The 13,694-nt window shown below is 51.6% G+C and overlaps 5 protein-coding genes across 5 annotated transcripts; 2 read left to right on the top strand and 3 right to left on the bottom strand.

The window, feature by feature from the left end:
• Window positions 1-523: 523 nt before the first annotated feature.
• Window positions 524-1,724, bottom strand: APUU_50204S (uncharacterized protein; the record flags this gene model as incomplete). The annotated part of the gene is made up of 2 exons (XM_041705176.1): window positions 524-1,413; window positions 1,487-1,724. 2 exons carry the CDS (start codon window positions 1,722-1,724, stop codon window positions 524-526), a joined length of 1,128 nt encoding a protein of 375 aa, XP_041557687.1.
• Window positions 1,725-2,926: 1,202 nt separating this feature from the next.
• On the bottom strand, window positions 2,927-4,768 carry APUU_50203S (uncharacterized protein; the record flags this gene model as incomplete). The annotated part of the gene is made up of 3 exons (XM_041705175.1): window positions 2,927-3,755; window positions 3,803-4,311; window positions 4,373-4,768. The coding sequence occupies 3 exons, from the start codon at window positions 4,766-4,768 to the stop codon at window positions 2,927-2,929; spliced, it is 1,734 nt and encodes a 577-aa protein (XP_041557686.1).
• A 1,442-nt stretch (window positions 4,769-6,210) lies between these two features.
• Window positions 6,211-7,872, top strand: APUU_50202A (uncharacterized protein; the record flags this gene model as incomplete). Its single annotated transcript, XM_041705173.1, has 2 exons — window positions 6,211-7,509; window positions 7,561-7,872. The coding sequence occupies 2 exons, from the start codon at window positions 6,211-6,213 to the stop codon at window positions 7,870-7,872; spliced, it is 1,611 nt and encodes a 536-aa protein (XP_041557685.1).
• Window positions 7,873-8,536: 664 nt separating this feature from the next.
• APUU_50201S (uncharacterized protein) lies at window positions 8,537-8,935 on the bottom strand (the record flags this gene model as incomplete). Its single annotated transcript, XM_041705172.1, has 1 exon — window positions 8,537-8,935. The coding sequence occupies one exon, from the start codon at window positions 8,933-8,935 to the stop codon at window positions 8,537-8,539; it is 399 nt and encodes a 132-aa protein (XP_041557684.1).
• A 906-nt stretch (window positions 8,936-9,841) lies between these two features.
• Window positions 9,842-13,209, top strand: treA (alpha,alpha-trehalase treA; the record flags this gene model as incomplete). Its single annotated transcript, XM_041705171.1, has 3 exons — window positions 9,842-9,958; window positions 10,012-11,748; window positions 11,797-13,209. The coding sequence occupies 3 exons, from the start codon at window positions 9,842-9,844 to the stop codon at window positions 13,207-13,209; spliced, it is 3,267 nt and encodes a 1,088-aa protein (XP_041557683.1).
• Between the last annotated feature and the right edge of the window lie 485 nt (window positions 13,210-13,694).

Genomic DNA, 13,694 nt, shown 5'->3' with positions numbered 1-13,694 from the left:
TATCTTGTTGTAGCTGGTAACATCATCCAAGTTAACGTAGATGTGGATGTGCCGCCCAGAACACTTTCGGGCATTACGAGAGTACTGCTCCAAATTCTCCCAAGACAGTACTGTCTCCCTTCACTACTGTCCTACAGGACCACTCGGGGGTAATCTTCGCTGGGTACCGATTACTACCGCTTCCTGGTCAAACTGTTCAATCATGAGAAGGATAGTTTGCCGTCGCGGGGCCTATGACGACTATCAACCCTTCCTTTCGGGAGAATATGGAGATCGTCTTTGAAAAGATGGTGAATGTCACGGCGTCTCAGATTTGAAGCAATCCAGTGATCAAGATATATATCACGTTCCAGGATTACCTCTGTTAACTCCTGCGATGCATTCTAGCTATATACAAACAATTATAAGACATATTCAACGTTAAAGGGTATGCGCATCCAGCCGAAATATAAAAAGAAATCAGGTCACCATAAACGAAGCATAAGTGCAGCAAAAGCCCCCCCGCAGCGGACAGGTCAAGTAATCACTTTTTAGCAGGGAATTCAGAATCCGCTGGCAGCTCTGATACGAAGTTCTTCCCGGCTGTATCGTTCACCGTCGTGTCCTTTACCGCCGTGCCCTGCATCTCATACACTCTATCAGCAGGCGTACTCCCGGGAATCTCAGCCAGTTCCTGCGACGGCTCGCCGGTCCCCATCTCAGACGGGAAGTGCGTCTCGGTACCTGAGCTGGGCTCAGTACCTGGGTTGGGGGAATGTGCATCCGGGACGGTGCTGTAGGATCCTTTGCTATCGTCGCCAGCAGTACCTCCTGCCCCGGCGGCCTTCTTCTTGCTCATCTTCTTTCCTATAAAAAAGCCTGCAGCACCGATAAGGGCAATGCCGGCAACACCGCCGACAACGCCGCCGGCAATGGCGCCAGTGTTACTGCTCTCGGAGCCCGAGTCGGCGTTTGCGTCGGACGACGGCGTGGGAGTAGCGCTGGGCCCGTTGGTGGCTTTCTTGTGGTCGTACATGGAACTAAAGGTCGCCTTGTAGGAGTCGACTGCCTCCGTGCCGATTGGCGTCAGGTATAACGAGTATTCGTCGACCGTGCCGGAAGTGGTTGTCGGGTCTGTCGCCCATGTGTACATGTCGACGCCGCCGGCGTCCTCCGAGCACCCGAAGTCGGTGACGCTGATTGCGTCGTAGTACCAGGTCATGCAGGCAGGGGAGGCGGACTCGGTGCAGTACAGGGCGAAGGGCTGCCGCGTGTCGGTGAGAGAGGGCGTTGCGGATACTTCGCTGAAGTTGATGCATGTGCTGTAGAAGTCGCAGTTCTTCATGCCTTCGTCACAACAGGCTAGCATGCCGGGGTACTTCTCGTTTGGCCGCTGGAAGCCGCAGGTCTGTCCGACGCCGCACGTAATGCCATCTAGTTAGGAGGCGTCGTTAGCATTCGAAGGTAGGCAAGCTGTTTATCCTTTCGGAGAGGCTGCAATACTCACTGTCGTACACGGCGTCTTCCCATCCGCACATGTTAGGCTCATCCGTCACCCTGTATGTATCGGTCGTAGCCTCATCTCGACGACGCTTCGGGACTGGCGGTGGTGTCGTTTGGGGGCCTGGTGGTGGTGGATTACTCGAGACGACGGCGCTGAGCGTTGGCTCTGGCGCTGTGAAAGAAAGCCCTGATACAAGAGGCAGGACGAGACACAACCCGGCCTTGACGGCGGATATAGACATTTTGGCCAGAATAAGATGGAACAGAGAGAGAAGCAGAAAATTGGTAGGGGCGCGATTCTCCTGGTGGGCAAGATTATAACTCGCGTCAACATCTCCTTACTTTGCTGTCTTTCTGGCCCCAATCTCCACTCTGCGCCTCAAGTGGGACCAGGGCTGTCCAGGGCTGTCACATTGGTGAAATTGGAACTTGGGGGCGACTATCTTGTGGCTGTACTCTGTACTGAAGGTCTTCACTATGTGTGGCTGCGAAGTACACAATGCTGAACTGCAACAATATGAAAAATAGCTGGCTGACCAAAGCCATACTGATTGAACAGACTTCAGTTTAGCAGAGGGCGTGGAATTAGGTGCAGCTGAACCCAAACAATTCGGAATTATCGGCATGAGTCGCGCACCATCGTGGAGGAATATAACCGAACATCATTGGAGAATACAGCCAGGTACCCTCCCCCGCGGAATGAGGCATACTTCTCCCTTACACAGTGCACGCGTTGGCAAACTGCTGTCAATAATCACTGGTACACGTGCTTTGGTTCCTTTTCTGTGGATTGTCGTTTCGCCAGGATAAGGCGTCAACTATGGTGGATGGCTTCTCTAACCTAGATGTTTGTTACATTTCACCAGGTGAACCACTGCTCAGCCGCATTGATACTCATCATATTGGAGTCTGTAGCTGATCTACAGCCAAACATACCTCTCCTGTTAATTTGGTTGACGATCTTAGCCTTTAGTTACCCGCGAAATATGGATCCACCGTAAGCCAACCCTGCAAGCTGGTGATGGAATATGCCTTGCCAATTGCCAACGTTCACTTACACAACTATGCTGTAACTTCTCTCGACGTCAAAGAAGCAAGGGCGCCTTTCACTCTGAGCCAAGTTAGCCTTGACGGAAACCTCGCCAGTGATATAGTGCAGGTTGGACGTCAATACGCCATTTCGAATGCTTATCCCGCCAAGACGACCGGGAAATTGGATCATCGAGTGGCTTACATGTCATTTGGGTATAGATCATCTTACTGTTCTCAGCCTCGCCGTGCCTGTTATCGCGACTCTGGAAGCAGCTTCGAAGAATTCAGTCACTGAGCCTGCAGGAATAGATCTGACAGCGCCCGTTATTTATTAAACTATGGAAGCTAAAAGGGCTGCAGACCTCTCCTGGGGATATCCACTTACTGACGAGTTCGCATATTTTACCACGCCTCATCTATACTTAGCCGGACAATGATCCAGCAACGGCCTGAGTAAATCCTGACAAACAGACTTCTGAAAAGTCAAGTCCTCCCAAACAGGACGCGCAGACAAAGTCGTAAACGTGAATTCAATGCACCGAGTTGCTGCCTCTAGATAGAATGGCATCAGATCACCTTCCTCTTCGCTGTGCAAGGCCCACTTTCGGGCGACGGCGTATCGAGACTCGAAGCTTTGCGCTAACCCAAATCCATGTTCTGCTGCGAAGGCTTCAATGGAGTACGAGTACCAGAGTTCGAGGAGGAGGATGCCGAGTTCGAGCATCGACTCCCGTGGGTCGTAGTGGGATACCGTACGGGCTCGGGGCTGGCTTTGGAATTTGGCTTTGATGAAGGGGATATATTTGTTTCTTTGAGTTGCTGTTTTATGGTCTTTGGTGCAGCCATCGGGAACGAAGAAAATGGATGAGCTTGCGAGGGGAAGGGTCATCCATGGGGTTGAATGAAGCTGTAACACGGTTGAGGCGATATTGCAGGATAGGGCTATGCGGTGGTTCAGAGGGAGTGGTGATGGGTTTGGATCCGCGGTGAGAAGACTTGCAAGAGTTACAGGACAGATTGTTTCCCTGGTTTGGGGAACTGCGCTGTTCCTTGCTAGGCTCTTAGTAGAGCAGAGATTTCCACTCCCTGAAAGACATATCTCGACGCTTTCTCCATTCGCGTGCGTTGACTGCACTAGGGAACACAGGTTATGGATGTTGACGCTAGAAGTAGTCGTATCTGCTGGGTCTGGGAGATTGAACGTCACGACCGGTGGAGACTTGTGCATGCAAGAGTCGGCACTGGAAATATCAGAATGTAATAGACCATGATATGTAGGCGACCCTACCAGATGTCAGCCTCGTCAATATCATCGTAACTTTCAGTGACCTGAATTTTGGTTTTATAACTCCCCGTGCCCTGGTCCCAAGCCATGCCCTCGGTGAAACAGAATGCCACTTCAAAGGCCACTGGTGCCTTTTTGAGGGTTTTGGACTTCCTCCCATCTAATAAGTCGGATCTCACTTGCATGAACAGTTGGACCTCGTGCTGGTCATGGCAGGTATGATTGTATCCCCGAGATAAGGCAGTATACAAACGATGCGCTGAGTTGCGTACCAAAGCAACAGTCGAGGCCAGCTTGGTAATCTTCCGTGAGCTGGATTGTACGGCGATTGTGTCCCTTTGGGTGCTCTGTTTGTTGATACGGCCCAGTATCTTCGCGGACGCCTCGAGGCCTGCTATCTCCGCCTCAATGTCCTCCTTTTGCAGGCTGAACTTGATCTTCTTGGGGAATTCAAAGTCTCCGTTTTTCTTCGGGGTCTCCCTAACAATAGCAGCCAGGTCGGCAGACTCAATCTAAAAGACACCTGTTAGTCGGGGTAAGATGGCCCATGGATACCGTACCGAGAGCACATACACTTTTCGCGCCTGACACGAGGCCGTTCAGATTCTTGACAATATTGCATATCGTATCCTGGCAGCGTGTAAGGGCATCCAGGTAGAGCTGAAACCCTTCTCCCAGATGATCCCTAATCGCGTCTGCCACCTCTTGGTTCCGTAAAAGGTCCAGGTCCGGGTCAGTAAGAAAGGCCGTGATCTTGCCCTGTCCGAGATCTGTCGACCGCAGTGCAATCTGAACATCCGCCTTGATGAAATAGATCTGCTCGTTCAGTGACTGGATCAGCCTGTCAATATAGAGGTCCTTTTTCGTAAACCACTTGCGTCGCTGTTTGGTCGTTTTGTAGGACTTGATGGCAGAGACCACTAGAGGTATTGCACCGAGGAGGATTCCGACAACCTCAACGCCAGACATCTCTGGCAGCAAGATAGATTGCGAGGGAAGATCTGAGAGTTGAGAACCTGAGAAAAATGAGATACGAGACGCGGGGCCATGCAGCTGACCCTGGTCGCTGACGTGGCACGCTTACAGATACTGGCTATTCGGTGATAGAAGCCCGGTTCATTCCATCATGACAGTCATCTTAATAGAGATACTGGAGTGCCTCTGAGACTGGGGCTTTAGCTCTTCCACCACTATCCAACCCAGAGCTGATGGATACAACGCACGGGACGCTCGCCAGTATCGGGCAACAGATTAGGGCGCGTTACAACTCGCTGGCGAAGTCTGACGCTGTTGAGAATCCCAAATGGGCAGCGCTTGACAATGAAATGCAACGTTTCGAGTTGTGGGCTCGCAATCTGGGGCTTTATACCGGTGGACATAGCTCGCTCGACTATCGCTTCCGCGATGCGCAGCTGCTGTTTGACCATACTCTCGAGCTTCTTCAAGACCTAGCAAGGTTACTGGCACAATGTGAGTAAGCTTCATGAAGCAGGCTGGTCGTGAATGAGCGGCTAATTTATTAGTATTGAAGCTCGTCACGGAAGATGTAAGTCAGGAGGAGGAGGACGACGACGATAGCTCTGAGGATTCCGAAGACGAAGACGACGCATCCTATCAAAACATGCCACTGTTCGAAATCCTCACTGATAGTGTTGGGGCAACTATTGACAGACTATACCGTCTCGCCTTCAAGATACGAAACCCTTCCATGCGACTCGGGAGTTCCAGGGCGCTCGAATATCGTGAAGTAGACCTGTCCACCGGTATTGATCTCATGAAACAATTCTCGGCGCTGGATGAGCAATATATGCAGGATCTACTACATAGTTATAGCCATTCGCACGCGGATAACCACTATCTCATCCCCCGTCTTGCAAAGGCGAATACACGGCGAAGACAACAGTTCCGGTACTGGAGGAAGCGGAGAGACGCATTTGAACGTCTGTCAACAACAGAACTTGTTGATGAGGACGACGATAAGCGTCCAGAGCCGATGGCAGAGGAACGACAGAATCTGTTGGTTCCTGATCAGGAGCCGATTGTCATGGCGCCCTCTCAACCATCCACCGCAACGTGGTTGAATCCTGAAAAGGTAAAATTAGATGATGACATGTCTGCGATTTCGACGGTTTCGTATCTATATTCCAGCGAGGTCAAGGATGGGGATTGTGTGTCCCTGCCTGTTCCACCCAAGCTGAGTCCCGAGGCGAAGGAGTTTGAGTGTCCGTATTGCTTCACAATCTGTCCGCGAAAGTTGGTAAACAAAGGAAACTGGGAGTGAGTATCGGCCCTGCCCAGCATCAGAGCATATCGGTACTGACGCAGTTGGAAGGGCACACATCCTGCGGGATCTTCGGCCATATATCTGCACCTATCCTCACTGTAAAGCACCGGATCAGCCATACGATAGCATGAGTGACTGGATAAACCACGAAAATACCAACCATCGCATAAACGGTCTCAACGAGGATGGAACCCAGATGCCACACACCGAGCATGATGCCTCTCGGAATTGTCCCTTCTGCCTTGTGCCTGCTGCTAGCCCAATGCACGTTGCATCCCATCTTCACAGGGTCGCCTCATTCGCACTCCCACGATCTGGCGGTGATGAAGACATGCCAGACGGCAGTAAGCAATCTGATCAAGCTGAAGTGAGGACCCGAGAATCCCAGCTATCTGAAGTTACGTTGAGCAATGGGACTGGGAGTGAATCTGGAAATGATCTATCGAGAAGCGACGCCGAACACGTCTCCTCATTCTCCTTTAAAGATCTCAGGAAAATCGGCACAGGCAATGACACTGAGCTGTCGAATGTACACAGCTTTCTGGGCGCCTTAGATGCTGGCTCCTCATTTGACTCTGCCATTTTTCATACAATTCCCGACGACGGCAGTCAATCAAAGGGACAGAGTGGCGAGGCTACGGCCAGCGATGTTCCCAAAGAAGCGTCAGATGGAAATGCAGAGCCTCCTATCGACGACAACAGGACAGGGAAAGATAAAGGTCCGGGGGAAATCCCAGCACCATACGACGCAACCGACGATGCCCTGGCCCTGCGTGATGCTTTGGGTCAGGCAGATGTCAACACTAAAACCTTGATCCAAGTCCTCCCCCATCGGACACACGCTGAGATATTGGAACTCCGAAAAAGGTATAAGGATTATGTTAAAGTGCATGGTAAGGGGGTTAACATAGCTAAACATATTAATATTAAGCTGAACAATAGCACCCTTGCGAAGGCCTGCTATGCTACTGCCGTTGGCCGCTGGGAATCTGAGTCCTACTGGGCAAGCCATTACTGCACCAATTCGTCATACCACCGTCTCCTCATAGAGTCCCTCTTCGGCCGCAGTAACAGTGAGATACGTTATATCAAGGAGTCATTCAAAGGCCGACGGTATGATAGTTATGCTAGTCTGGAGAAGTGCATGAAGGGTGAGTTAAAGGCTGGGAAATTCCGTACAGCGGTCCTTCTCGCTTTAAAGGAGGGTAGACAGAGTGAGAATGACCCTATTGACCCGGAGCTTGTCACCAGCGATGTACAGGGTCTCCGTTCAGCTCTACGCAAGGGCGATGGAGATGCGATGGCCATGATTCATATTATTGTGCGCCGAAGCGACTCGCATCTGCGAGAGGTTCTGCGTGCCTACAAAAGGCTGTATGAGCAGAACTTTCCGCTTGAAATAGTTCGTAAATTCCAGAATGTGGTTGTATGTTTTCGTGTCCCAGCCTTCCTGCTATTTACTAACTTCTCCGTGTAGGGTGAACTCCTTGCACATATCCTCAATGGTGCAATCAACCGGCCTATGCGTGACGCCTTGCTTCTTCACGAGGCACTTTGGGACTCCCCATCCGATAACGAGTGGTCAATACTACTGATTTCCCGTTTGGTGCGTCTCCATTGGGAGCCTCAACATCTCGTTAAGGTAAAGGCTCAGTACTATCGTCGGTATGACCACCCGCTGGAGGATGCTATTGCCGGGGAAATCCTGCCGAGTAGTGTTGGGAGTGAGTGGGGAGAGTTCTGTATCCAGTTGCTCAGAAGCTCGGAGATGCACGCAGTGAAGGCTTGAATTCCAGTTCTTGGATATATTGGTTATATGACCAGGGAACCGTGGGACTTGGAGAAGAGGTCAGGGTAGCGTTTTCGGAGGCAATGATGGCTATCATTGATTATTCGGCTATTAGCGGGATCCAGGCTGGGCTCATAGATATGTGATCAGATAAGTCCTTGGTAATAGTGTTTGCGAATATAACTGAACTTCATTGCGCACCAAACACTTCATAAGCTGTCGTAGCTGATAATGGTTGCAAATCTCAAAATGAGCACCTCACGTTGTAACTGATAGTTAAATGCCTGCGAAGAATTATAACCATCGAAAAGTAACTGTATGAATATCGGGTGGGAGGTCTTCAAGTCAGCCGTTTACGGGAAGACTATCAAACTGATGAGGCGATTCAACGGGGTAAAGTTGTAGACTTCGACAACACCAAGTATACCTGGCCTCGACCAGGAGCATCAACAGCCAAAGCCCCACGGGAGTGATGCATGGATCGTATAGGTCAAGCTTTTCCCGGACGAAGGCATCGTGCAATAACCCGCAAATCATATTATACCAACAGCGATAAAGGAGCCGCGTGATACAGTAGCAGCATGAAGGAGATAGTGAGCAATAACCTATCATCTCCCCATGCCGGTTCCCGCAGTCATCGAACTGGCCTGCCAGTAATCTGCTCTCACAGCGTCGGCCCCCGTCTTCGCCGTAAAATCTCCTTGACTTCTGCATAATCAGGGTCCTCTTCCTCGAGCACTGCCTCAACCTCACAAGCCTCAAGTATTTCCAGCACATATTCTTGGCAATCCCATTCGAGCGTCTCATTGTCTACTCTCGCCTCGTCGACAATCCTTCTGACAGTGGGGATGTCAGGGATCCCAATTTCGCCTACATGCAGCGATTCGAGAAAGGACTCATTGTCGGTCGGTTTGCCAGTCGAAGTAACTTTTGTAAACAAGGGATGCTCGCCGTCGACCTCGAATACTAAATCCTCGGAGCCAGTGTGGAGATGGAGGGCCCAGTGCTTGAAGTTGCCATAGCGAGGCCGGTAGATCGCGACGGACAAAAACGGCCTGCTCATATGGAATATAATGGATCTTCCCTGGGAACTGTGGTATCGGATGAGAGAAGTGTTCCCTGCAAGAAGAGTGAAAGTTGGCTGTGGGAGTGCCCGACGGTAGTAGGGGAGTTGTTGTCTTGTTGATGAGACGCGAGATCGCGATGTGCTGCCTGAGGCTGCTTTGCCCCTCAACTAACTAATCGTCACCTTCGGCTTTACCAGTCGCTCATCAGACCGAGTTGCATCTCATTGAAGAGCAAGCTTGTCTCCTAACACCTTGAACATGCCAACAGCCAACTGCAAGGCCTTTCTCCACAATGTCACTGATTTTCACCCCTCGGGCCCGGCCCTCTTACTGTCCCGATTTCGGAACGGATTCTGTGTCTACAGAGGTGCGTTGGAAGCCGATCGGTGCCGGTGTTGACAGCAAGTCCGGGGTTCAATCCTGCAGCTTCGGGGTCTGTCCGATCTTCGCTGAATTGTCGGGCTAATTGTGGAACATAGTCTTCTCCGCGAACCTTAGCCTCCACAAGTGCTGCCTGTCATTTGGTTATTCCCTCGTCCCTCGTCAATTTCCACCTGTTCCGGATGAATTCATCGGCATCGAGATTGCAACGTCATCCACTGTCCGTATTATGATGAGCAAACGGCGGTCCGCGCATGGCCGTCTAAGGATCCCGCCTCCAATCACGATGCGGCCTGGCGCTGCTGTGGCTGGAGATACCCCGCCGTCAAACGATGGTTCCGTGAAAGCCAAAACGTCAGTGGAAGTTGAACCCTTCTGAGGTCGCATTGTTCCTTTGGTTTCCCCAATCTCTGCGGGGTGTTGGGGTCTGGGCGTCCGTCAACGCTCCAGAGATCTTCTCCCTTGTTACTGATCTTGGATACGAGGAAGGAACGTCAACGGGTCTGGTTGCCACATTGTCAATGCGCCAAAGTATTTCTATCACCGACCCCCAGAATCCTGGCGGCGCACTGAAAAAGTTCATTTCGGAAGTTGCTTGCGCTGGGTTCCTGGAAGGAATTTGCAAGATGCGCTACAAGGTAGGTCTTGCGGTAGATAGTTCCGACATGGTTGCTAATATATATTTCGGTAGTCTATTTCGACGTGGCTGCCTTTGCTGCTCCAACTTGCTACAGAAGGCGCCGGCCTTTCGAATCATCCCAATGCGCGCATTGAGAACTGCTTGAGACACCATGATGGAAGCCACCAGACCAAACAGTCCAACAATACCTATCAGACCATGTTCCCTGGGGTAACCTGGGACGAAGACCAATGGATTTTGACCACAAACACTCTCGACCAAGGCCACTACCAATCGCGCGGTTCGGTTGCGAATGGCTACTTCGGCATCAGTGTTTCCAGCGTTGGCCCCTTTTTCGAGCTTGACGTTCCTGTCGCTGATGATGTGATCAACGGCTGGCCACTGTATTCGCGACGGCAATCATTCGCAACGATTTCTGGATTCTACGACCTGCAGGCGGAAACCAACGGTTCCAACTTCCCGTGGATAAATCAATACGGTGGTGAAAGTGTGATTAGTGGTGTACCTCACTGGAGTGGACTTATCCTCGACCTTGGGGGCGACGATTATCTCGATTCTACCGTGGATAGCGAGTCACTTAGCGACTTCCAGTCTAGCTATGATTTCAAAGCTGGTGTTTTGTCATGGTCATATACCTGGACTCCAGCGGGCGACAAAGGTTCCTACGCGATCAAGTATCGACTTTTCGCAAACAAATTGGATGTTAACCATGCAGTGGTGGACATGGAAATTACTTCCTCCCGGGACTTCAAGGCCAGTGTTGCCAATGTCTTGGATGGATACTCCGCTGTGCGCACGGATTTTGTCGAATCTGGGGAAGACGACGGTGCCATATTTTCAGCTGTCCGTCCATGGGGCATCCCTGACGTTTCTGCCTACTTCTACGCGAACATCACCGGCTCTGGAGACGTTGACTTATCGTCTCGCCGACGCGTAACTGGAAAGTCATACGTGAGCACCAACGAGTCGTCGATTGCGCAGGCGGTTGATATCAACTTCGTCGCCAACCAGACAGTCCGCATTACCAAGTTCGTTGGTGCTGCATCAACGGACGCCTTCACGGACCCTCAAACGACCGCAAAGCAAGCAGCATCTCAAGCACTGGGTGCTGGATACCGTCGTTCCCTACAATCGCACGTTGGGGAATGGGCAAATGTCTTGCACGAGGATTCCGTCGATCGTTTCGTCAACCCCGCCACCGGAAGGCTCCCAGACGATGACAACATTATCAACTCCGCAATCATTGCCGTGACAAATACATATTACCTGTTGCAAAGTACTGTCGGGAAGAATGCCATCCGCAAGGCAGCAAATGCGCCACTCAACGTTAACAGCCTTTCGGTGGGTGGACTGGTCTCGGATTCATATGGTGGTATGATTTTCTGGGACGCCGACGTTTGGATGCAGCCTGGCCTCGTGGCATCTCATCCCGAAGCAGCCCAAGCTGTGACCAACTTCCGAACAAAATTGTACCCGCAGGCGAAGAAAAATATCGAGACGACTTATAGTGGGTCCAAGAATACGACGTACATTGATCCGTCGGCTGCGATATACCCCTGGACCAGTGGTCGCTTCGGTAATTGCACTGGAACAGGAGCCTGCTGGGATTACCAGTATCATTTGAACGGCGACATTGGGTTGTCATTGATATACCAGTGGGTGACGAGCGGTGATACGGACACTTTCCGAGAGCAGCATTTGCCCATCTACGACTCTGTTGCGTCACTATATGCCAGCATTGTCGAGCGCAACGGAAGCGCCTGGACCTTGACCAACATGACAGATCCTGTAAGATATTGCCTTACCATCACGGTCTTCTCTTACTAACTCCTGCAGGATGAATATGCCAACGGGATTGATGCTGGAGGGTTTACTATGGCCATGATTTCCGAGACTCTCCAGTATGCTAATCAATTCCGCAAGCAATTTGACGTTGAGACGAACGAGACCTGGGCTGAGATATCGGACGATGTTCTACTGCTGAGGGAGAATGGGGTGACGATGGAGTACACGACAATGAATGGGACTGCCGCAGTCAAGCAGGCGGATATCGTACTGGTGACATATCCCCTTGTCTACGATAACTACACCGCAGAAACTGCTCTAACTGACTTGGACTACTACGCGAACCGACAATCCTCAGACGGACCCGCCATGACATGGGCCATCTTCTCCATCGTTGCTGGCGCTGTCTCTCCCTCTGGCTGCTCGGCGTACACCTACCATCAGTACTCTTACGCTCCGTATGCACGGGCCCCATTTTTCCAGCTCTCTGAGCAGATGCTGGACAATGCCGACATTAACGGGGGTACGCACCCGGCATATCCGTTCTTGACCGGCCATGGTGGCGCGAACCAGGTTGTTTTGTTCGGCTATCTTGGCCTCCGGTTATTGCCAGATGATGCCATCCATATTGAGCCGAACCTTCCACCGCAGGTTCCTTACGTGAAATATCGGACCTTCTACTGGCGTGGATGGCCAATATCGGCTCAGTCCAACTATACGCACACTGTCGTCCAGCGCGCCCAAGGGCCGCCTCTTGACACAGCTGACCGCAGATTCGTGAACTCGACAATCCCTGTTTATGTTGGTCTCGTTGAAGATGCGACGCTGCACCAGCTTCCTGCACGTGGGCCTCTCACTGTTCCCAACCGACAGGTTGGCACAGTGAATACTATCGAGGACAACCTTATCCAGTGCAGTCCTGTCTTCTCCACAGATAGCTTTGAGCAAGGACAGTTCCCTATCTCGGTTGTCGACGGTGCCACATCGACCCGCTGGCAGCCGACGTCATCCAATGCCAGCTCGGTTACTGTCAACGTGGGCTTGATGATGGATCAGCCGCAGACTGTGGCATCTGGGTTTCACTTTGAATGGGCGGAGGCACCACCGGTGAACGCTACTGTCGTTTTCCACGATACGCCGTTGCAGAACCCGGTGTCGGTTTTGAGATCCCCCGGACCCAATGTGCGGATTGTGGCGAACCTGACGAACATCGAGCAGTCACAGCCGTACAACGCGGATGCCACGGATGCGAATGAGATCAAGCTTCCTGTGGGGAACGCGACCACCCTTCAGCTAGACCAGCATGTCCCAGTTAGTCGGTACGCGACTCTTGTGATATCAGGAAACCAGGCCCTTGCAGATAGCGACGAGCAGACGGGCGCGACCGTGGCGGAATGGGCAATCCTCGGGCCAACTCCGGGAAAAGCCCAAAGACGCATCATCAAACGAGTGCCAATATTATGAGAAGATCGCAGGTACACCTCCAATGTAGCGTCAATAATTGAATACTCATTATATATTCAAAGTTCAAACCTTGATGCAAGTTGGGTTTCGCGGCGCCCAAAGGCCGAGATCGAGGATGTTATTCATCCTGCGCTCCACAGCGGGCCATAGAAGCCTGGAAGAGACCGTCTTTCTAATCGCCTCACGTAGATAGAGCCGATCGAGTCGATTTGCTTGCTGACTGACGAATTTTTATGAAAGGACCCCAAGACGGGCTTCCCCAGTTTTTCTCCTGTATCGCACAAATTAACGTCCGCGTGTCTCTATCGTGGGCAAACACATGCCCCATAGATGATCTGTCTCAACTCCCAAATTCAACCAGCAGCGACTTGTCGATCGCCCCTTTTGTCATCTTGTTATTTCGCTTGGACGGACTCCGGCGAGCGGAAGGCGCCCAGCAATGCTCGCCCTCCGACAGCGCAGTGGAGCCAGAAATGCGACAAATC

Source organism: Aspergillus puulaauensis, chromosome 5, assembly GCF_016861865.1.
Source record: "Aspergillus puulaauensis MK2 DNA, chromosome 5, nearly complete sequence".
Lineage (NCBI taxonomy): Eukaryota > Fungi > Ascomycota > Eurotiomycetes > Eurotiales > Aspergillaceae > Aspergillus > Aspergillus puulaauensis.
Note: the sequence above shows the minus strand (reverse complement) of the source record. Positions and strands in the feature narration are given on the sequence as shown.